At 43.4% G+C, this 25497-nt stretch overlaps 1 protein-coding gene across 1 annotated transcript in view; it reads left to right on the forward strand.

The window, feature by feature from the left end:
- camta1b (calmodulin binding transcription activator 1b) overlaps positions 1 to 15359 on the forward strand; it is a 171668-nt gene extending 156309 nt beyond the window's left edge. The window contains exons 11-22 of the mRNA XM_029692636.1: positions 4709 to 4854; positions 4948 to 5132; positions 5262 to 5340; positions 5437 to 5704; positions 5790 to 6268; positions 6359 to 6519; positions 6651 to 6903; positions 7325 to 7396; positions 7634 to 7654; positions 7767 to 7912; positions 9337 to 9408; positions 10520 to 15359. Coding sequence (XP_029548496.1) covers positions 4709 to 4854; positions 4948 to 5132; positions 5262 to 5340; positions 5437 to 5704; positions 5790 to 6268; positions 6359 to 6519; positions 6651 to 6903; positions 7325 to 7396; positions 7634 to 7654; positions 7767 to 7912; positions 9337 to 9408; positions 10520 to 10595 — 1958 coding nt within the window. The 3' untranslated portion in view covers positions 10596 to 15359. The remainder of the gene's footprint in view (positions 1 to 4708; positions 4855 to 4947; positions 5133 to 5261; positions 5341 to 5436; positions 5705 to 5789; positions 6269 to 6358; positions 6520 to 6650; positions 6904 to 7324; positions 7397 to 7633; positions 7655 to 7766; positions 7913 to 9336; positions 9409 to 10519) is intronic.
- The last annotated feature ends 10138 nt before the right edge of the window (positions 15360 to 25497 follow it).

Consider the following 25497-nt stretch of genomic DNA (forward strand, 5'->3'; position numbering starts at 1 on the left):
CTTTATTTTTACTATTTTCTACATTGTAGAATAATAGTGAAGACATCAAAACTATGAAATAACACATATGGAATCATGTAGTAACCAAAAAAGTGTTCAATCAAAATACATTTTAGATTCTTCAAATTAGCCACCCTTTGCCTTGATGACAGCTTTCCACACAAAATCTCAAATTTGGACTCATCAGACCAAAGGATAGATTTCCACTGGTCTAATGACAATTGCTCGTGTTTCTTGGCCAAGCAAGTCTCTTTTTCTTATTGGTGTCCTTTAGTAGTGGTTTCTTTGCAGCAGTTCACCCATGAAGGCCTGATTAACGCAGTCTCCTCTGAACAGTTGATGTTGAGATGTGTCTGTTACTTGAACTCTGTGAAGCATTTATTTGGGCTGTAATTTCTGAAGCTGGTAACTCTAATGAACTTATCCTCTGCAGCAGGGGTAACTCTGGGTCTTCCATTCCTGTGGCAGTCCTCATGAGAGACAGTTTCATCATAGCGCTTGATGGTTTTTGAAACTGCACTTAAAGAAACTTTCAAAGTTCTTGGCATTTTCTGGATTGACTGACCTTCATGTCTTAAAGTAATGATGGACTGTTTTTTCTCTTTACTTATTTGAGCTCTTCTTGACATAATATAGACTTGGTCTTTTACCAAATAGGGCTATCTTCTGTATACAAAGCCTACCTTGTCACAACACAACTGATTAGCTCAAACACATTAAGAAGGAAATAAATTCCATAAATGTACTTTTAACAAAGCACACCTGTTAATTGAAATGCTTTCCAGGTGACTTCCTCATGAAGCTGGTTGAGAGAATGCCAAGAGTGTGCAAAGCTGTCAAGGCAAAGGGTGGCTACTTTGAAGAATCTCAAATATAAAATATATTTTGATTTGTTTAACACTTTTGGTTACTACATGATTCATATGTGTTATTGCATAGTTTTGATGTCTTCACTATTATTTTACAATGAAGAAAATAGTAAAAATAAAGAAAAACCCTGGAATGAGTAGGTGTGTCCAAACTTTTGACTGGCACTGTATGTTTTATACTGCAGTCTCCAGGGAACCTTAGTGTGGGGGACATACTATAGCCTGTGTATAATTGCTGTCATGTGAACTGAAATGACGTTTTTAAACACCTGTTGGTCATAGGTTTAAGACCCTTGGTTTATGTGATTGCTGTGTGTTTGGTTGTTTTTCACCATGTACAACATGAAGACCACATCCTGCCAATTATTGAATGGCAATAAGGTTCCCTGACTGTAAGAACCTCTAAGCAGTTACATTTTGTTTGCTACTCAATTTTCCCTCTCACACAAACATTCACTCTTGCAAACACTAGTCTGTGCAACAAGGTGCTGTAATTCTTCAATGCCTGTATGGTTCAGGGGCGTGTGTTTCATCTCGTTCGCTCCAGTCTGAGATAGATACGCTATTGTGGCCTGTGCTATCGCCCGCAATGCAGAGAGACAGCGAGCGAGCAAGAGAGAAAGAGCGAGAGAGAGATGGGGGAGGGGCAGTGCGGCAATGCGTCTACAGAAAGACGCACTGCTGCGGTCCACATAAAGAGAACACTCGCATAATGTTTTGATGCGTTGACGGTCTGTTTTATTGCAGCTAAATGTAAACCGTAATGGGTGTTCATGTGAGGTTCCGCTCACATAGGATACACAAAGCGGAATTGCAATAGATTTTAGAGCGTTTTAGAGCGCTGGAGGTGGGATTAATAGACCAGCCATCTGTGCATAGTCGCTCCCAGCATAATCTCGACAGATTGACCGAATGAGAGAGAGGCGTAGCCTCGGCAGCCTAGTTTAAGCCTGTTTCAGTGGTCGGTCGCCCCATATTGAGGCTCGTTGTCATAAACTAGCCTACCAAAACTGTACAATGCACCAAAGAGATCAAATAGCCGAATGATAAAGCACGGCTACCCAGGCATATTTGCATTAGCCTACTCACGCCTGCTTGAATTCACTCTCGTCTCTCCACTGTGCCTTTGTTTGAAAAGCGGGCAGTCAAGTTATTCTACTGTCTCTGACTCTTGTGATTCGTTTATTTTTCTCCCACCGATGATGACCGAGACACCGGTAGCTCGTGGAACTCCCCATGGTTAGATTTAACCCCGGCGTCTGTTTCCCTGCGGCGCAATTAGAATGAACGTCTGCCCTGTTTACGCACCTAGCACGGTTTTAGGGGAGAGAAACGGCGCGAAATGGGAGGGGAGAGTAGAGACTCTCTCTCTCGGCTCTTCCACTTTGTTCTATTGATGTTGCATGGTAGCAAGCGTCGCACACCTCAAACTAAAAGGGAACTGTAAAACAGAAGAAGAAGGACAAAGAGAGCGTCAGAGAAACTATTTGAGCTTTCCGGTTAGTAGCCTTATCTATTATGTGAAAACGGGATAGAAAACAGAAAATAGACTTTTAGCTGTTGTCGGTGTTTTGTGCATTTACCTCGTAATTGGTGTTGAAAATGCACGAGCCACAGAGTGTCTCGGAGGTCGCTGTTGAGTCTGGACTGGAGCCATTTAGAGGATTTTACTTTATCCTATTATTCACTTTGGCTGTCTGACTGTGGTGTTGATAGTAGGCTATGTCTGCCTATGCATGCTCGCATCATCTCGAAAGTCGTTAGTTGTGTGTGTTTACATTGCTTTCATTGGTCATTGCCGATGATATACCTGGTAAAGGCTCATAGCCAACACAGTCCAGGTCAAATTCCCTCATCTTGCGGCACAGGTATTAAAACGTGTGTAAATGGCAAACCCCTGTATATTATGTTGTGTAACTTGGCTGGCCTGGTAGCACAATGACTAAGTAACTAAGTAACACGTGTGCTGTGGCAGAGCTGCTATCTCTTTCTCTCTCTCTTGCGCTTTGTCTCTCTCTCTCCTTCTCTCTGAATAAATCAACCTCAAACAAAGGACTACAATAAGCCACTGTCCTGTGTAGCTCATATACCGTTTGGGGACTTCTGTAGCCTAGTCTATTAACTTTTCGCAAAGGCATAGGCCTACATTTAGGGCAATGAACTATTATAACTTGTAAACTATAAGTGAGTGAATGGAACAGAGGGGAGTAGGCAACTAGCTGGTCTGAACCAAGTTGAAGTTGCATGAAGCGTGGTCCCACATTCTGATTTCAGCACCAAGAGAAGTGGACAGTGCCACGAGTTTTAGACTAGCTGTGAGTTGTGCTGAAAGCCTGTAGGCTGGTGAAAATAATTTCCTAATGTGACATTTCACAGTTTTTATTCTGGTTACTTTAACAAATATATAACAATTTAACAAATCCCAAGTCTGATGGGCAGGAACGGGCAGGAAGTGGGTCAAAACTTGGAACAGAATTGAACAGTTCTGGAAAACAAGCTTTTCTCTAATTAAACAGACCTCCCACCATCCATAAATACCTGACTGAAAAAAAGTAAAACATAGAAACAAGCATGTTGTCAGCAGTGGTCATGTCTCCACCACCAAGTACTGTGTTGTCCTTGACATGCTGTTGTCACTGACATGCTGTTGTCACTGACATGCTGTGTGTGTGACTGGAAGTGCCCCTGAGGACCTCATAGAAGGGTAGGAACGGGGTGTAGCCTATGGAGTAGATGGATAGGCTCCCTGTAGGAGGAACGCGACTGACACACATACAAACATATCTTGTGAGCAACACAAACATGGTTGGAGACTGAGACACACAAGTCTGTAGATACACACATGCAGAGACACACACACACACACACACACACACACACACACACACACACACACACACACACACACACACACACACACACACACACACACACACACACAGTTGGAGAGTCAAAGAGGGTCAGTGTAATTCCTGATTCCTCTGTGTCTGGTGAGAGATCAAGGTCCCACATGCAGCAGACTGATGCAACACCCACACAGATCGGAGTAATCCAGACAGACCCGCCTAGACATAGAACAGAGAAACTTCTAAATTCCCCCTAAAATTCAGTCCACCCAATGTGGGGGTATAACCAGCTTGTATTGAACCCAATATGTCTGGGTGACTACAGACCATGTTAGCCCACTGACCTTAAGGCATTTGTTTGGGAAGCTAACACAACATGTTGAGTTTGTTTTTCTGTTCATTCAGATGAGCTCTCTGTCGTCCGTAGCTGGCAGGCTATGCTCCGCTCTGATTGGCTGTAGTAGTTGTGTTAAAGGGGAGGAGCTCTTATGTCACAGTTGTCGTCCCACCCTCTTCTCCTCCTCTGTGTGTGCCGCATCCTGAGAGAGAGGGCGAGAGTGAGAGAGAGAGAGAGAGAGAGAGAGAGAGGGAGAGAGAGAGACAGAGATGGAGAGGGAGAGGGAGAAAGAGAGACCATCAGGTGGGGATGACATAATCTGCACTGCAGCAACACTGCAGTAGCATTTGAACAAAGACGCGCGCAAGCACACACACACACAGTGCAAGTACACACTCCTGTTCTCTCTCACATAGATACAAACATTGACTATTGTTGACTTGCCCCCAGGTCTAGTTTGTTTTTAAGGTTTATCTCTGTAGAGAGAGAGCTTGATGTTTCACCCTGTAAACTCTGTTTTCTCTTACTGTATGGGAATCTGCTATAGGGACAATGTACACATTATGAATAGAGTAATGCACATCTCATCTCAACCAGTCATCTCTGCCTGTCCCACTTTTATCCAATCACAGTGTGTCCCTCCTTTGTTTCCATAGATACCCAGTTCAGGATGTCCATTCTGGAGCGTCTGGAGCAGATGGAACAGAGGATGGCTGAGATAACCAATCACCATCAGAGCTCCGAAACCACGGCAGCCACGGGGGGAGTTGGAGGAGCAGGAGGCACTGACCACCAGTCCCAGGTAACTCAGTGGAGTGGTTCATTGATTGGTTGGTTGATTGGCTAATTAATTGTTTTATTGATTGATTGCTTTTACCCCTCCCTCTCTCTCCAGCTCTCCCCAGCCGAGGGTTCATTTGAGGGCCGTGTGGTGGTGGTGTGTGAGAAGATGATGACCCGCCCCTGTTGGGTTTCCTCCAATCAGCTGATCCACAGCCGGAGTTCCCGGGGCATGACCCTGCTGCACCTGGCCGCAGCTCAGGGATACGCAGGGTTAATACAGACTCTCATCCGCTGGCGGTGAGAATCCACACACACACACACACACACACACACACACACACACACACACACACACACACACACACACACACACACACACACAGGTACATTAAGATATGGTTCTAAACGTGCTTCTCTGTTCCTCAGCACTAAGCATGCAGACAGCATAGATCTGGAATTAGAGGTGGACCCACTCAATGTCGACCACTTCTCCTGCACCCCACTGGTAAGAGATTGTGTTTGTGATGTAATGTGAATGTATGTTCTGTCTATATTTATTTAATGCTGTGTGTATATGACGTGTTTTGTCTCCACCCGATAGATGTGGGCCTGTGCTCTGGGTCATACAGAAGCAGCGCTGGTTCTGTACCAGTGGGACCCCAGAGCTTTGGCCATCCCTGATTCGCTGGGCCGCCTGCCACTCAGTATTGCACGCTCACGGGGACACACTCGCTTGGCCGAGCTACTGGAGCAGCTGCAACAGACACCTCCTACTCAGAGTCCACCCACTGACACCTGGATGGACAGGTGGAGCAGCGAATCGGAGCCCAGTGGTCATAGGGAAAGCCCCGCCCCCAGCTCTAACCCAGGTGAGAGAGGTTACCTTGGTTACATTGGGGTATTTAACCCTGAGGGCCGCAGTTTCATGTGTGATATCATGCTCTGTCTCTCCAGACCTAAGGAGAACCAGGACAGAACCACAACAGAGCACCCAGAACCACAGCCAGAGCCAGAGTCAGAGCTGGGCTCACCAGGGCCAACCCCAGTTGCAGGGCCAACACCGGGGGCCACCGGACAACCAGGGAGACCTCCCACCAGCCAAGAGACTCAAACTCAACCCTGAGGCCCAGCAACAGCCAGTCAACCCCCCACGCTCTCAACTACCCAACCTCAGCCCCCTAAATACTCACCCCCCCAGACCCAGCTCTAACTCTCCAAATCCCCACTTCCCCAGCCCACCTCTGCAGGGCAGGTTAGGGGGGTCAGGGGGTGGCAGTAGGTATAGCTTGCGGCAGGCTCTTGGGAGGCGGAGTTTGGCCAGGAGGATTCTGGGAAAGGAGAGACTGGCCAATCATTTGCGTCAGAGGGGCGTATCCACCAGGGGGGAGGAGCCAGAACTGCTGACCTATCAGGAGAACAGTGAAGACCTGCAGGTAGGAGGAGCTTAGGCTAGTTGGACCAATAACTCCACTCAAGCCTCCACTTTGACTTCATGCAAGCACTTATTTGTGTGTGTGTTGCAGATGAACATGATGATGCTGGCAGAACACATCATGGAGGCCACTCCTGACAGGATCAAACAGGAGGGTTTTGTTGCCACGGAGACTGAGACGTCGCCACCGGAGACCGTTGGGGTCAGCGGTGATGTCAGCTGGTTGGCTAGTTACATTGGTGACGTGGAGCGGTGAGTCCAGAAAACTCCTATCTCTATATCTCCTATCTCTTATCTCTATCTGATACTGTCATATTGTATCGATGTATTGTATATTACTGCCTGCACTCTCCCTCATACTGCTTCTGGTGCTTTTCCTCCAGGTTTCTATACTCCAGGCCCCAGATGCCCACCCCAAGCCCCATACCAAGCCCCCTGTCTGGGCCTGAGGATCAGGAAAGTCCCCTGGCTCCGCAAGGCCTGCCCTCCCCAGCTGACTGGAGCTCCTTCCTGCATGCGTCACTCAGTGGAGAGGGCCCAGACACCAACCCTGCCCACCTCACACTGACAGAGGCAGAGCAAAGAGAACTGTACGAGGCTGCAAGACACGCCCACCACACCCTCAGAAAGTACAAGGTATTGATAATAACTCTCAAAAATCACTCAAAGCACTACAAAATACAACAGAAGGGTCAAGTAGAAGAAGACTTTATTCTGGGTTAAAAGTTCTCCCTGCCAGGTCCCTGGCTCCACAGGTTGAAGGGTGAATGGGTGGATGTCTGGAGTAGTATTGTCTGGATGTGTGTGATTGACCCTGCATGGGGAGTTTAAGCAGAGCATGGCCTGGATAGAAAAAACAACTGCACTGCATTCTCTCTCTCTCTCTCTCTGTCTCTTTCTCTCTCTCTCTCTCATAAGGATACACTGCAACAACTGTATGATCTAGAATCCAGTGTTGTGAAGTTTGGGGTCAACCATCTGTGGCTCGCATGCCCACTCCTGGTCTCTCCCCTGTGGTTGCCATGCCAACTCACCCTTCCCTCCCTCCTTCCTCTAGGGCCGGCCAATCCAGGAGCAACGTAAAGAGACCGTAGCAGTGGTCCAGCGCTGCTATAAGAAATACAAACAGGTACAGACTTTCAATCCCAGATCAATCAGAAGAACATATCAGCCCTGCTACTGAAATCAATGACCAATCAGCATCAGTCAGCTCAGCCATTAGTCAGGACAGCTAGAACACAGCAGCTGACATACCTTCTACTCTATGTCTAGTCTGGTCCACTATGACTGGATGTGTCCACAATATGTCCTTCATACTCTCTCTCTTTCTCTCTCCCTCTCACCCCCTCTCTCCATCTCTCTCAAGCTGTCATGGATAGCCTTGAAGGTAGTGTGGCACTCTCTCTCAATCTCTCTGTCTTTATTCTATAACACATTGTTTGAATGTACATTACGTTTGTACTATTTCCCTGACCAGTCTAATGTAATATCTCTATCAGTATGCACTTTATAAGAGGATGACGCTGGCAGCCATTTTGATCCAGAGCCGCTTCCGCAGTTTCCACGAACAGAGGAAGTTCCAGCAGAGCCGGCGAGCAGCAGTACTGATCCAGCAATACTACCGCAGCTACAGACACTCTCTCAGGTACACACATGGCACGCACATAGGTCGTTATCAATACAGCATCACAATAAGGTGCACATAGGTCGTTATCAATACAGCATCACAATAAGGTGCACATAGGTCGTTATCAATACAGCATCACAATAAGGTGCACATAGGTCGTTATCAATACAGCATCACAATAAGGTGCACATAGGTCGTTATCAATACAGCATCACAATAAGGTGCACATAGGTCGTTATCAATACAGCATCACAATAAGGTGCAGAACGTTTGATTTGCCTGCTGGGGCGCGAGGAGACCCCCATTGCCGCTGCGTGTCATTTTTAAGGGATTGTTAAATACATGTTATAACTATTTGGTTTTAATATCATCACCTCTTGAAGAGCAGTCAGGACTACACATCTACAATTATGCCACATTTATCTCTATCATCAGAGTTATACAGCAAGTAACTGCCTGCTTTTATGATCAGTAAACATCAGTTGATCATGTAACTTCAGATACGTGAGAGTAGCCTCAGGACTTCTCTTTATATTGGCCACCATTAATTGGATATTTGAGTGATATAACGTAATAGTGAACTATACCTGACCAGTATGAGTGGTTTAGGTTAATTTCCCATCCTTTGTGGGGTCTACCTGTCAAGCAGCAGAAGGGTGCATTTGCCAAAGTATTGTTTGATAATGTTTACTTTGCAAGATACCAGTAGAAACTTTGTACAGTTGGCTAAACATAGTGGTAAGTAGACCTAATGTACTTTTTTATCCAACCAACGTGTTCTTCTGAGTGTTTAATCACGATTGCTGCTGACAGACATGATAGGTTACAGTGATTGATGGACAACGTCAAAGTGGCTAGCTAGCTAACAACAGATCGCGTCAATATGGCTAGTTAACAAGCTAACTTTCAGGGCTTAAACTAGATGGCTATATCCAAATATAGTTTGATTTGCTTGTCATCTATTGTGGTGATGACAGAAGTCTGACTGACAACTTTACCAGGACGATGACTTGTCAACCTCTTTCCAAAAGCCTAATCTCTGATGACGCAAGCTAAATGACACATGTTTTACATGCCAAATGGATAGGCTACCCTCACGTAGCTGACATTTTACTGATCATGAAAGCAGGCAGTTACTTGCTGTATAACTCTGATGATAGAGATAAATGTGGAATAATCGAAAATGTGTAGTTCTGAATATGCTCTTCAAGAGGTGATGATATTAAAACCAAATAGTTATAACATGTATTTAACAATCCCTTAAAGATGACACAAAAAAACAGCACAATGGTTTTAGCGGCGCTGGGGGTCTCCTTGCCCCCCAGCAGGTAAATCGAACCCTCTGCAACTTATTGTGACATTTTATTGATTCCCACCTATACACACAAACAGACAAGCACACACACACACCCTAACTGTGCTGTGTGGTTGTCATCATGCAGCAGTCTCCTCACTAAGAGACAGAACCAGGCTGCCCGTAAGATCCTGAGGTTCCTGCTCAGATGCCGCCACAGGTACTAACACACACAGTCTCCTTCCTGCTCCAGACCAGCTGTCACTACATCACCATGATGGAGAGGATGCAGGTGTTGACCCTGTCTGTCTTCTCTAGCATGGCCGTGTGGTGACAGCCCCACCCCTCCTCCCCATACCCAGTGTGTGTGTGTGCTAATAGTTGGTGTTGTTTTGCTGTTTCTGTGAAGCCTCTTGATGGACCATAGACCAGTCAAACGGGTAAGTGAGCACCAGTAACTCAGTTTGGGCTTTTCTTACCCCCTCTTCTTACTCTCATTTCTTACTTTCTCCTCATACTCTCTCTTTTTCTCTCCTTTGCCCCTTCTCTCTCTCACTTTTCTCTCGCTCCCTCTCTCCATGTGGCTGATGCCTGTTTGCATGTCAGCTCTCTTGAGAGGGAGAGAGGGAACACTGGGTCAGTCCAAACCTCAAACATAAACACCTCTATCTGCCCCTCTAGTCCCTTTGCTTTCTCTCTCTTTCTCTCTCTTCCTCGCTCTCCCTCTGTTCCTCTCTCTTTCTCTCTCTTTCTCTCTCTTCCTCGCTCTCCCTCTGTTCCTCTCTCTTTCTCTCTCTTCCTCGCTCTCCCTCTGTTCCTCTCTCTTTCTCTCTCTTTCTCTCTCTTCCTCGCTCTCCCTCTGTTCCTCTCTCTTTCTCTCTCTTTCTCTCTCTTCCTCGCTCTCCCTCTGTTCCTCTCTCTTTCTCTCTCTGAATATTGCTGAATGATGCTGGTATTTCTGCATGACTGACAGAGAGAGGGGGCAGGTCCTTCTGCTTTACTTCCAGGGACTGGGGCATGCTTTGAATGACATCACTTCCTCTGTGGGAGGGGCTTCTCTCTTGTTTGGCCTGCCAGTATCCTGCTATTATTTTTGGCTTGGTAGTTGTGGAGGGAGAGGGGGGGAGAAGTGTGTGTGTGTGTGCGCGCTTGCCCGTGTGCGTGGGTGGGTGTGTGCGTGTGTGTGTGTATGAGGCCGCTCATCTTACAGTCATCTGAGAACTGTAACACAGAAAGTGGCTGGTGAACCAAAATAACTGTTTGTTGTCCCCAGTGCCACCCATCAGTGTGGTGTGAGTGTGTGTCTGACCTGGGGCTCTTCTCTCCTCTAGGGCAAGAGAGCAGAGAAAGGCCAGGGGTCCTGAGAGCCCACGACCCAGTCCAACACAGAGCCCCCTCATCCTGTGAGCTCCTCTACACCCTTCTCTTCCCTCTCCTCCTCTCCCTTCCTCCCTCGGTCTCACACAGGGGCAACTCTCTTTTCCTCCCTCTCCTCATACCACTCTCACAATGGGACTACTTCACAGTCCACACTCCTCTACTCCAAACAGACTGCTAACACTCAAACAGGAGAATGAGGAGGGATACATGGCAACTATATCACTGAGACAACACAGAGACAACTCTCCTCTCTCTCCTCCCTCCTCTGCTCTGATGAACGTATGGACCTGGCTCTGGCCACAGCATCGCTTTGCTTTCCCCTTCCTCCAGATCACAGGGAGGACACTACATTACCCTGCCTGGCATCTTTGCACTCTTCACAGATAGATCAATGTTTTCTACAAGAGCAGAAAAGAACAAGAGAAAAAGATCAGGATGCAGCTGAAGATGAACATTTTGTTATCGAACGTGTTCGATACGGAGAGTGGGATGATTGGTTTTCTCATATGGGCAACATTTGCATTGACATGCATAATCTATATTGGACCTGTTGTACTTGCTGTATAAATGACACATTTTAGGAAAGGAAAACATAAACCAAATATCACTCCCATATCCTGTATGCATGCACTGTTTTTCACTAGCTCTTCTCCTCCCATGGCTTTTATGGCAGTTGGCAAAGTCAATGTGATCACCACACTCTGATTGGCTGGCTAGGCAGGTCAACCAGTCACCCAGTCCCCCAAAAGAGAAGTACTACACTTGAATGTAAGAAGAACATTAACAGATAGGGGTTTAGGTGTAAATAACAGTGTCTTAATTTGTTATATTGACTTGTCTATGAAGTCATTCTCTGAAGCAGCATTTTGCTAGCCTGATGTGTGAGTCTGTGTTTGTTGAATCTAATGCATGTGTTTGAGCTGTGAGCTCCTGCATGCGAACCGAACTTGTTTGTTTTGTATTTATGTGTAGTGGTGTCTCACTTCTGTCCTCATTGACTATCTCTACCCTGTGTTTATCATGTGCTCTATGTAAGGAAAATAACCTGGCTTTTCTGTTTTTATTTATGTATTATTTATCTCTTTTTTTATTTTGTCTTTTGTTAATTTTTCTTATTTACCTTGTTCTGTTTTTCATTTAATTTACAGTAAGAAAAGGGCATATTAGCCCGAGTCAGTTTTATCCCCCTATTGTGTGGTAATGTGTGGTAATATGTGACATATTCGGTTCAGATGGTTATCTGTCTCTGTCAATTTGTTCTTAACATGAACTTCAAAAAGCCACATATGGTTTTGAGGAGAGTGTCACATTGCATTGCCTTGACTTCTTATAGTCTGTGAGAAGTCCCTATACTTACTATACGCTAGCCCCTGTCTAGGACATGGGTCCCTATATTAGCCCTTATAGAGTTTAGCCCAAACCATATTTTTGACTATTTAGCGTCTCTGTACATAAAATGACGAGGTATGGGTATATATGGAGACCCTGGATCTTTTTCATGAGAAAAGACTGTATTTAAGAATATATATTATTTTACTTCTATAACAACAATATGAGCAGATAGAGACCCGGGTATACAGATAGAGACCCGGGTATACGGATAGAGACCCGGGTATACAAATAGAGACCCGGGTATACAGATAGAGACCCGGGTATACAGGACAATTGTATTGTTTGTAAATAATGTAAATACTAACCATGGATCTATGTGCATGAGAAAATAAGACAAAGAAACGGGGCAAGAAAATCAACATACATTTTTTTGTGGCTATGGACTGTAAGAGGATTTGAACTACTTCACTTTACAAGTGTTTGATATAAGTGTTATTGAAGAACATTTTGCTAAAGCATGACATTGATGAAATCTTAGGTTAAAACAAGTGATATAAAGAATAAGGGCAGAAAGCAAAATGTATACACATCATGCTTTTGATTTCAGGCTAGCAAAAATGAAATCATTGTGGTGCCAATTATTATGAATTCTACTTTTCCCTAGGATTAGCGCAGGAGTTTTTCCTGACCATGTGGTCACTTGTTCAGGAAAAACTCCTGGTCCAGGAGGTAAAACATACACGTATTAAAAATACTGTACACAGTCATCTCAAGCAACTGAAGGGTGGTGAAGCAAGGAGAACTTCATAATCGATTCTTGTAAAGTGTACACAGAATGACTTCCTGTCAGGTGTCAAAACCAAACAAGCTGGTGATGTTACTGTTTCTGTTAGTGTGGTCCTCTGTGGCTCAGTTAGGAAGAGCGTTGTGCTGGCAATGCCAAGGTTGTTGGTTCATTTCCTGCAGGGATCATACTCAAAATGTATGCCCTCGCTGTACTAAGTTACTTTGGATAAAAGTGTCTGCTAAGGGGTGTATACTTTTATGTTAATGCATTGCAGATTTGAAACTTTGTTCTCTTAGCTTCAGACAGGTGTTTTCCCCGACACATTCCTCAGCATGTAATTGCCAATAGTGTTACAATGAGGCATATCCTTCCCTGGAGTGTCTTACAGATTTGTTTTGACTGATGATTATGACCAGTTTGGTTTAGAAAGTGCCTACTCATATACAGAACGTACAAGCTAATATCAAGAACCCACTATATGTCTCCAAACGAGTTAACCCATTCCCTCTATAGTTTCCCAAATTGTGTGTGACGATTATTCTACACAGAAGATTGGTTGCCCAGTCTTATTTTGAACTCTAATTTGTTAGTGATTCCTACACCTAAGTGTTTATGCATTGAAAATATTCCATTGTTAAAAGACAGCGACAAGTTGGCTATAGCAGAAACAGACTGATACTAGTCCTGCTTTTGGTCCTCTCAGCAGATGATGTATTCTACTCCTCCTACCAGGGAGACGCTGAGTAGTGGATCCCAGCATACATTACCATGGTTCATTTGGGTTGCTACATTATAACAAAATGTCCGTAGCTCTGATTTGCCCCCTACATGTATTTATTTGTGAGAAGGAAACATGGACAACGTTTCAATCCTCATTGGGATCTCAGTTAGGTTGCCAGGTCATGCCATATCTCTGACTGGGCTGGTTGATATATTATAGGCTAAATTCTGCATGGCACATTCACGCCCATTTTGCAGTAATGGCAGTACATGTAGGCCTAGACACTGTCATATAGATACCTTGGGTTAAATATGGCAGAGTATTTAGTGAGATGTAGAGCACAAGAAACCCTCTTTCTGGAATTCAACTGCTGTATGGTCATTCTCAAGGTGCAAATATCTGTTTAGAAACGTTGATAAAGTGTATTCTTCTGCATGGAAATTGCACGACATTTCACTTTATTTATCATCTGTTCAGTCCTGGCAGTAATGTTCTTCCAACGTTCTTCCATAAAAACATATCTTAGCTGGAGCAAACTTCACAGACAGAGACATGCACACGACTCACTCGGTCGTCTCACAATCTCCAATCTCGCACACACATCACTCTCTCTTTTCTTTTTTCTCAGGGAGCAGTACCTCCCTCAGATTTAAACTCAGGGTTCTAGAATGGCTTGGGGGTGTGGAGTAGGCCCTGTGTGTGTGTGCGCGTGTGTGTGTGTGTTAATCAGCCAATTGTGATTAGGCTATACCTCCTCTTTCATGAGATGACAGTGGCGATGACCCCACAGAGAGGTGGCAGACTGAGGTCTTGTTCACAGGGAGTTGGCCTGAGATGGGTGCCACACACATCATCCCATCTATAAAGGACTTCCACTTCCAAACACCTGAGACACAACATATAACATATATAAAACAAACATTCAAATATATGTAGAGCCTCACAAAGAAGACAATAATATCCTCTCTAGGGCCCGGAGTGGTTTTCCTGACCAGGAAAAACTCTGGGCATAGTCTTTATGGCCCAGGAATTATTCATGTTGGAAAGGCTCTCCAGCTTATCGCTGTTTCACTCTGTAGTCAACTCTTGAATGCGCTTAATTTTATACCCTGGCCTGGAAGTGTGCCCTCCAACCACATCACAGCTACACTAACAGAAACACAGAGAGGGGCTGCTGTTTAAAGGGGGTGAATCCACACTGGATAAGGCTTTCCACTGAAACACACAGAGCAATAAACAAACATATATACATTTTCTAAATGAGGATCTGTAAATTTAAGTAAGCGTAGAGATCAGTTTGTAGAGAAAAACATAAGCTATGTCACAGGCAACTTTGACTTCCTCTAAGGAAACTGGGCCACATTCAGTAGCCGAATGTTGCAGATAGAAATTCTATGAATATAGCTGACGTGATTCCTTATTCTACATGTCAGAGAGGCATGTTTGTTCTACATGCCATATTTCTATCTGAACATAACAAAACTCTGTGTCCTGCCGAATTCGCTCCTGGGCAAGCTGCACAGAGGTGACCTCTGATCCAGAGGTTAAAGGTCAAATAAGAGATAAATTATGAAATACAGGCCGTAGTTATAACGGGCTATGGGCGAACATCACTCTGCATGTTTAAATAGTGCTAGCTAGACTTCTCCCTCTCTTTCTCTTTTCCTCTCTCATCCCTAGCTTTGTTCCCTCCTATTTTGTGTTCTTCATGCCCCCTCTCTCTCTTTATCTCTCTCTCTTTCTACCTCTTTCCCTCTTTTGTAAGTGAATTTTTTATAATGTGCATGTATACGCATCAATAAATAGTTGAATATGTTTTTAAAAATAATCTTCTGCTGCTGAGGCCATGCAAAGTGTTTTGAATTGCCCTTATATGTGGAAAATGTATTTTGAATGCTTTACATAATTTCTGCTGTAAAATGAAATCTGAGTAAAAAGAAAATTTGCACTTTACTGTAATGGTCTGATGATTATTTTATTGTCAGTGTGATTGTATGACATTTAAAAGAAACTGGGCTACAAATTGTTTATCATATCTATGCTACGTTTTTGTATTTGTAGTATTTCCAGAAATACTTCTGAAAATTAAGCCTCTGGTAATTCTGTCCATGGGCCTATAATGAAGTAAGTTGAGGCATTGAAGAGACTTTATTTCCTTGTTGAATAATGATTTCATTTAAAGTAACCGTCTAGTGAAAATCTCACTTTTAAATGCTCTTAGGGCTCGATTCAATCCGTATTGCGGAGATTCAGCGTTACAACGTGATTGAAATGCAAAGGCAATGTTCCCGCATTAGCAGAGACTGCATTCATGATAATCACTGCATATGTTGGCTTTAAATTTCTATGGTGCAATCTCTAATGCTTCAGCGAAACAGATTGAATCAAGCCCTTAATCTGTTAACTCATACCCAAATAATGTTGTTGACTCATCCTGTACTTGAAGTTGTGGCCAAAGCATACATTTTAGAAGGAAAAAAAACACTTTAAAAAACCCTATCTCAAACTTTCATCTCAAACAGCTTGCTATTTCCTGATAGAGGATGACGTCATGTTTATGACCAAGATGTCTCACTGGCTCATTGGCTGTTTACTTGTCATTAATATTTTTATTAACCACAACATTCTGTCACAGAGTTTATAAACCCTGAGGTACAACATCACAAAGCTTGCGAAGCAGACCAAGCAGACCAGGTTTGAGAAGTCAATGAGAGAAGTGAATTTTCTCGAAATCTCAAAGCACAACCTAGATTCGAGACCAATATCTTAAGTAGTTGAACATGTTATTACTCCAACCCCGTGAAAGTAACTAACTGACACATTTTCATTTTCGTCAAAAACAACTTTATATCGAAGGAGTGCCTTTGATTTGACGGCCTGCATGTGCTCAGTTTGCGCAAGACAAACGTTAGACCCGATGACAGGTTTCTACGCATGAACTTAGCTAGCCAACGACATCACCTACAAGCGTGATCGGTGACTGGAGAAGCAGTTTCTGCCTATCTTTACAATGTACTGTCTTTGATTCTGTTGTTGGGGTATGCCCACACCATTCAAACACTGAAAAGCTGCTTTTTAACATACCTAATTACCAGTTTTTGGAAGAAAACTATTTCACTCATATTGTAATTAATTATAGATCATATTTAATAGAAATCTGGAAACACTGGACAGCTGCTTTAAATCCATGTGTATGTATTGCTGGCTTCATGTGCTCATGGGAAACTGGGAAGTGGTCAATCCAACATGATTGTGTTCAAGTGCTTTTGAAGTCGAAACAATTCTTCAACCAATAAGATTTTAGCTAGCTTGATAAACTAGCTAAAATTGCTAATAATAAAGTTATCTAGCTTTCTTAGCATTGACAATATGGTCAGACTAGCTACATTATACATATTCATAAGGTTGTAATTGTCGAACACTGATTTGTTAACATCTGTTGGTTAAAAAGGTAAAATGTCATTAGTGAAACGTCACAACTCGACAACTCAGGTAACAACATTTTCTCAGAGTTTCCCACTTGTAATTCCGATTAGGATTGTTATTCAAGTGAAATTTCCCACTGCAAACTTGGAGCTTCCGATAACTCCGACAGCACGTGAACGCCGCATAATTTAATTCTCATTTGCCACGTTTACGTGTTAGGACCTAGGAAACGCGTACTTTTCCGACTTACTAACTAGTTGAACATGGCATATGTATAACTACAACCAGTTAGCAAGTTGGACATTTCAGAGTTTCCTATTTCCGACTAGCAGGTTAATGCAGCACTACATCACCCTTTTACCCATATTAGACTGCGTTTACACAGGCAGCCTAATTTAGATATTTTTTTTCACTAATTGGTCTTTTGGCCAATCAGATCAACTCTAAAACAAGATCTGATGTGATTGGTCAGAAGACCAATTAGTTTGAAAAAAGATCAGAATTGGTCTACCTGTGTAAACACAGCGTTGTATGCCTATTCAAGACAAAGGAGATGATTGTGGACCACAGGAAAAAGAGAACCGAGCAAGCCCCCATTCTCATCGATGGGGTTGCAGTGGAGCAGGTTGAGAGCTTCAAGTTCCTTGGTGTCCACATCACCAACAAATAACATGGTCCAAGCACACCAAGACAGTCGTGAAAAGGGCACGACACAACCTATTCCCCCTCAGGAGACTGAAAAGATTTGGCATGGATCCTCAGATCTTCAAAAGGTTCTACAGCTGCACCATCGAGAGCATCCTGACTGGTTGCATCACTGCCTGGAATGGCAACTGCTCGGCCTCCGACCGCAAGGCACTACAGATGGTCGTGCGAACGGCCCAGTACATCACTGGGGCCAAGCTTCCTGCCATCCAGGACCTCTATACCAGGTGGTGTTAGAGGAAGGTCCTACAAATTGTCAAAACTCCAGCCACCCTAGTCATAGACTGTTCTCTCTGCTACTGCACGGCAAGCGGTACTGGAGCACCAAGTCTAGGTCTAAGAGGCTTCTAAACAGCTTCTACCCCCAAGCCATAAGACTCCTGAACATCTAATCAAATGGCTACCCAGACTATCTGCATTGACCCCCCCCCCCCCTTTCACATTGCTGCTACTCTCTGTTATTATCATCTATGCATAGTCACTTTAATAACTCTACCTACATGTACATTTTACCTCAACTAACCTGTGCCCCCACACATTGACTCTGTACTGGTATCCATGTATATAGTCTCCCTATTGTTATTTTCTGCTGCTCTTTAATTACTTGTTACATTTATTTCTTATTCGTATCCGTATTTTTTTAAACTGCATTGTTGGTTAAGGGCTTGTAAGTAAGTATTTCACGGTAAGGTCTACACCTGTTGTATTCGGCGCATGTGACTAATACTGTGCTCTCTGCTACTGCAATTACATTTTTTACAGTTTACAATTTGATATGATTTATTCTGATGGATTTAGCTAGACAGGCAGCCTAATTATGATATTTTTTTCAAATTAATTGGGCTTTTGACCAATCAGATCAGCTCTTAAAAATAGCTTATGTGAAAAGATCACATCAGATCTTTTTTTTCTTTTTTTTGCAGAATTAGGCTGCCTGAGTTCTTCACTTGCCTTGGGTCAGGAGTAGAATCGCATTGCTGAATCAATGCTATTCCTGTTCAGAAAAGGGAGAAAGACAGACCATTTTTGTGAATGATAATGTGGATAGAACACCCCAAGAAGGATTTATTTTCTTTACACACCTGTGTGAAATTTGGTAGGTTGATGTAAAGAAGTGCAGGAGGGAACCTGTGTGAAGCTATTCACAATAAGGATTAGTCACAATCTTGGAATTTGCGGTTCGTCGTCAAAATAAAAATTCCCCTTTTGCGAGGTTTCCATGTAATTGGCAACAGATTTTCATGCTAATATTCTACAATTATGCAATAACAAACATAAATAGGACATCACTACAAGTATATTTTGGCTAGAGCATAAGTATAGCCTACATGATAAGATTATTATTATGGACAAAAAAGCGACCTAACTTTTATTTGTCAAATGGCAGCCAAGCATCGATTATTATGTCACCAGAATAAGACCCTTGATATTTGTTGGAAAGTAGCATCGGGCTCATTGCCTTGCACTTTCACAACCCTGTGAAGATTGTCATTATTTTAAATCAAATCTTATTTATCACATGCGCCGAATACAACAGGTATTAACCTTGTAGTGAAATGTTAATTTACAAGCCTTTAACAAACAATTCAGTTTTAAGAAGAAAAAAGATAAGAAATATAACAAATAATTAAGGAGCAACAATAAAATAACAGTAGTGAGGCTATATACAGGGGGTTCCGGTACAGAGTCAATGTGCGGGGGCACCGGTTGGTCGAGGTAATTGAGGTAATATGTACATGTAGGTAGAGGTAAAAGGACTATGCATGGATAATAAACAGAGTAGCAGCAGTGTAAAAATGGGGGGTTGGGTGGGGACAATGCAAATAGTCCGGGTAGCCATTTGATTAACTGTCAAAGAGAGGGGTAGAAGCTGTTAAGAAGTCTTTTTGAACTAGACTTGGCGCTCCGGTACCGCTTGCCATGCGGTAGCAGAGAGTACAGTCTATGACTAGGGTGGCTGGAGTCCTTGGCAATTGTTTGGGCCTTCCTCTGACACTGCCTGGTATAGAGGTCCTGGATGGTAGGAAGCTCGGCCACAGTGATGTACTGGGCTGTACACACTGCCCTCTGTAGTGCCTTGCGGTCGGAGGTCAAGCAGTTGCCATACCAGGCAGTGATGCAACAAGTCAGGATGCTCTCGATGGTGCAGCTGTATAACTTTTTGAGGATCTGAGGACCCATGCCAAATCATTTCAGTCTCCTGAGGAGGAATAGGTTGTGTCGTGCCTTCTTCATGACTATCTTGGTGTGTTTGGACCATGTTAGTTTGTTGGTGATGTGGACACCAATGAACTTGAAGCTCTCAACCTGCTCCACTACAGCTCAGTGTGCTCAGTCCTCCTGTTTCTGTAGTCCACAATATTGTCCTTTGTCTTGATCACGTAGAGGGAGTTGTTATCCTGGCACCACACTGCCAGGTCTCGACCTCCTCCCTATAGGCTTTCTCATCGTTGTCAGTGATCAGACCTCCCACTGTTGTGTTGTCGGCAAATGTAACGATGGTGTTGGTGTCATGCTTGGCCTTGCAGTCATGAGTGAACAGGGAGTACAGGAGGGGACTGAGCATGCACCCCTGAGGGTCCTCGTGTTGAGGATCAGCGTGGCAGATGTGTTGTTACCTACCCTTACCACCTGGGGGCGGTTCGTCAGGAAGTCCAGGATCCAGTTGCAGAGGGAGGTGTTCAGTTCCAGGGTCCTTAGCTTAGTGATTTTATTTTGTTTATTTAACCTTTATTTAACAAGGAAAAACCCACTGAGACCCAGAGTCTCTTTTTCAGGGGAGACCTGGCCAAGAAGGCAGCAACAATCAATACATTACAGAATTAAAACATACAACAATACAATACAATAACATGGTCCAGTCTAAAAAAAGCATTTAACTCCTCCGTAACAGAGTCTCCCATCAATATTTTAAATTCATTCAGTGGCACTAACATATCTAGATGAAGCATGGATTGTAGATTATGCCACACATCTGGTGCATAAGAAGAGAAGGCAGTCTTGCCTTATACTGTGAATGTCCTGGGGATTTTAAGTAGCAACCGCCTAGCAGACCGGGTATGGTAACTGCTGGTGGTGAAGGAGACCAGACTACAGAGGTAAAGAGGGAGTTTACCCAAAAGGGCTTTGTAGATGAACACATACAAATGTATCTTTCTGCGCATATAAACTGAGGTCCAACCTACCATTTGTTACAATGTGCAATGGTGGGTGAGTGACTTGGCATTTGTAATAAAGCACGAGGATGCATAATAAACCGAGTCCAGTCTCTGGAAGACAGAGGAGATTGAAATCGCATACAACAAGTCCCCATAATCATCTACAGAGAGAAAAGTGGCCTGAACAAGCTTCTTTCTAGCCATAATCAGGAAGCAAGCCTTACTACAAAAATAAAAACCCAATTTAAATTTAAGCTTTGTCACAAGATTATCCACATCAACTTTAAAGGACAACTTGTCATCCAACCAAATACCTACAGTTGAAGTCAGAAGTTTACATACACCTTAGCCAAATACATTTAAACTCAGTTTTTCACAATTCCTGACATTTAATCCTAGTAAAAATTCCCTGTCTTAGGTCAGTTAGGATCACCACTTTATTTTAAGAATGTGAAATGTCAGAATAATAGTAGAGAGAATGATTTATTTCAGTGTTTATTTCCTTCATCACATTCCCAGTGGGTCAGAAGTTTACATACACTCAATTAGTATTTGGTAGCATTGCCTTTAAATTGTTTAACTTGGGTCAAATGTTTCAGGTAGCCTTCCACAAGCTTCCAACAATAAGTTGGGTGAATTTTGGCCCATTCCTCCTGACAGAGCTGGTGTAACTGAGTCAGGTTTGTAGGCCTCCTTGCTCGCACACACTTTTTCAGTTCTGCCCACCAATTTTCTATGGGGTTGAGGTCAGGGCTTTGTGATGGCTACTCCAATACCTTGACTTTGTTGTCCTTAAGCCATTTTGCCACAACTTTGGAAGTATGCTTGGGGTCATTGTCCATTTGGAAGATCCATTTGCGACCAAGCTTTAACTTCCTGACTGATGTTTAGAGATGTTGCTTCAATATATCCACATTATTTTCCTCCTCATGATGCCATCTATTTTGTGAAGTGCACCAGTCCCTCCTGCAGCAAAGCATCCCCACAACATGATGCAGCCACCCCCGTGCTTCATGGTTGGGATGGTGTTCTTCGGCTTGCAAGCCTCCCCCTTTTTCCTCCAAACATAACGATGGTCATTATGGCCAAACAGTTCTATTTTTGTTTCATCAGACCAGAGGATATTTCTCCAAAAAGTACGATCTTTGGTCCCATGTGCAGTTGCAAACCGTAGTCTGGCTTTTCATTGGCAGTTTTGGAGCAGTGGCTTCTTCCTTGCTGAGCGGCCTTTCAGGTTATGTCGATATAGGACTCGTTTTACTGTGGATTTAGATACTTTTGTACCTGTTTCCTCCAGCATCTTCCCAAGGTCCTCTTCTGTTGTTCTGGTATTGATTTGCACTTTTTGCACCAAAGTACTTTCATCTCTAGGAGACAGAACGCATCTCCTTCCTGAGCGTTACGAAGGCTGCGTGGTCCCATGGTGTTTATACTTGCATACTATTGTTTGTACAGATGAACGTGGTACCTTCAGGCATTTGGAAATTGCTCCAAAGGATGAACCAGACTTACGGAGGTCTACCATTTTGTCTGAGGTCTTGGCTGATTTCTTTTGATTTTCCCATGATGTCAAGCAAAGAGGCACTGAGTTTGAAGGTTGGCCTTAAAATACATCCACAGATACACCTCTAATTGACTCAATTGATGTCAATTAGCCTATCAGAAGCTTCTAAAGCCATGACATCATTTTCTGGAATTTTCCAAGCTGTTTAAAGGCACAGTCAACTTAGTGTATGTAAACTTCTGACCCACTGGAATTGTGATACAGTGAATTATAAGTCAAAATAATCTGTCTGTATGTCACACCCTGACCTGAGAAAGACGGTTTATTTCTCTATTTTGTTAGGTCAGGGTGTGGGCATTCTATGTCATTATATTTCTATGTTTTGGCCAGGTATGGTTTCCAATCAGAGGCAGCTGTCTATCGTTGTCTCTGATTGGGAATCATACTTAGGCAGCCTTTTTCCCACCTGGTTTTGTGGGTAGTTGTTTTCCGTTTAGTTATCTGTTGGCTGACGGAACTGTTTGCTTTCATTTTGTTTCTTTGTTTAAGTGTTTCTTTGTTTAAGTGAATAAATATGAGCACTTACCACGCTGCGTTTTGGTCCCCTTCTCATTACGACGAAAGCCATCACACTGTAAACAATTGTTGGAAAAATTACTTGTGTCATGTACAAAGTAGATGTCCTAACAGACTTGCCAAAACTATAGTTTGTTAACAAGAAATTTGTGGAGTAGTTGAAAAACTAGTTTTAATGACTCCAACCTAAGTCTATGTAAACTACCGACTTCAACTGTAGTTATTTATAGGATGACACTTCTTCAATGGATAAGCCACCAGATGTGACAATGCATTATCTGGCAGTGTTCTAGCTCTGGTGAAGGTCATGCATTTAGTTTTTTCTATATTCAAGACCAGTTTGAGACCATAAAGGGAGGCCTGCAGTGACTTAAAGCAGTCTGGAGGTCTTCAACAGCCTGAACCAGAGAAGGAGCACATGAATATATAACTGTATAATCTGCATATAGATGTAACTTTGGTGGTTGCATCCCATTTCCCAAATCATTAATGCAAATTAATCTAATGAAACCCTGGGGCACACCTCTATTCATCTAAAAAAAGCTAGACTTGTGACTGTCAGTATTTACACAGTGTTCTGTCAGAAAGATAGTTCCTAAACCAATTTTCTGGACCTTCACTGAGACCAATGTTTCTGAGTCTAGCTAGCAAAAATCCAATGTCAGCTGAATAAAAGGCCTTTGATAAATCCACAAACAGAGCAGCACAATGTTGCTTTATATCAAGTCCAATAATGATGTCGTTTGCCACTGCCATAGCTGCAGTTGTGGTGCTGTGCCCCAATCTAAAGACTGAACCCCGCTCAGTTTGTTCTTTTCAATTAAGGGATTCATAGACTTTGGCCAGGATAGGGAGTTTAGAGATAGGACGATAGTTATTAGCATCTGAGGGATCTCCACCCTTTAGCAGTGGGATGACATACGCTGATTCCCAAATGCTGGGTATGGAATTGGTCAAGAGACTCAAGTTGGAAATGTGAGCCACAGGTTCAGTAATAATACCAGCTACTATCTTTAAGAGGAAGGGGCCCAGGTTGTCTGGACCTGCAGACTTTTTAGTGTCTATAGCCTTTAGTGCTTTATAGACCTCAGTATAAGAAACAGGCTCAAAGTTAAATGGTTCACATGAGGGCCTATATCATAGTTGACTGTAACAGAGCTTACATTAGAGGCCTGGGTCCCACCATTATCAAAGACTGAACCAGCAGATATGAAGTGCTTGTTAAAAACCCCTACAATATGGGCTTTATCCTTCACTTCATTAGAATCCATCATTAAATGGTCAGGAAGGCCAGAGGACTATGGGGGTGATGAGCTTTGAGGGCACTATGGTGTTGAACGCTGATCTGTAGTCAATGAATAGCATTCTCACATAGGTGTTCCTTTTGTGCAGGTGGGAAAAGGCAGTGTGGAGGGCAATATAGATTGCATCATTTGTGGATCTGTTGGGGCGGTATGCAAATTGGAGTGGGTCTAGGGTTTCTGGGATAATGGTGTTGATGTGAGCCATGACCAGCCTTTCAAAGCACTTCATGGCTACAGACGTGAGCGCTACGGGTCAGTAGTCATTTAGGCAGGTTACCTTAGTGTTCTTGGGCACAGGGACTATGGTGGTCTGCTTGAAATATGTAGGTATTACAGACTCGGTCAGGGACAGGTTGAAAATGTGATTGAAGACACTTGCCAGTTGGTCAGCGCATGCTCGGAGTAGACGTCCTGGTAATCCATCTGGCCCTGTGGCCTTGTGAATGTTGACCTGTTTAAAGGTCTTACTCACATCAGCTACGGAGAGCGTGATCACTCAGTCGTCCGGAACAGCTGATGCTCTCATGCATGCTGCAGTGTTGCTTGCTACTTTCACAACCCTGTAAAAATGATCATTATTTATTTAATCTGTAGCCTAATTAACTGCATGTTTCCACAACAAGTCATAGTGAGAGGACCACACAACATGTCATTGCACGACTCCAAGTTAACTTCAATCAATCAAATGTATTTATAAATCACTTTTTACCTAGCATGGTGGCTAGGAAAAACTCCCTAGAAAGGCAGGAACCTAGAAACAAACCTAGAGAGGAACCAGGCTCTGAGGGGTGGCCAGTCTTGCTGTGCCGGGTGGAGATAGTACATGGCCATTATGTCCAGATTGTTCTTCAAGATGTTCAAACATTCATAGATGACCAGCAGGGTCATTCAGAGGTTGAGACAGCAGGTGTGGGAGAGAGAGAGAGTCAAAAACAGCAGATCCCGGACAAGGTAGCACTTCTAGTGAACAGGTCAGGGTTCCATAGCCACAGGCAGAACAGTTGAAACTGGATTAGCGGCACGACCAGGTGGACTGGGGACAGCCAGGAGTCATCAGGCATGGTCCTAGGGCTCAGATCCTCCGGGAGGAGAGAGAGAGAAAGAGAAGTATACTTAAATTCACACAGAACACCAGATAAGGTTGGATGGAATCCTGGTTGGTAAAAGTGATTCAAACTGTGGAATCATGCGTATTTGGACTAGATAATTTTAACCAAGGACAGAATGTTGTTATATACATTCAACAAATATCAGTTGAAATCACACTGTGGATGTATTATACTTTCAATTGCATTGGGGGCATACTTACAGTATGTATATATTTTTTGTCATTTAGCAGAGGCTCTTATCCAGAGAAAATATCCTACCAACGGGACATCAAAAACTGTAATATCCTATGTTTCACGGAATCGTGGC

Source organism: Salmo trutta, chromosome 16 (genome assembly GCF_901001165.1).
Source record: "Salmo trutta chromosome 16, fSalTru1.1, whole genome shotgun sequence".
In the NCBI taxonomy this organism is placed as follows: Eukaryota; Metazoa; Chordata; class Actinopteri; order Salmoniformes; family Salmonidae; genus Salmo; species Salmo trutta.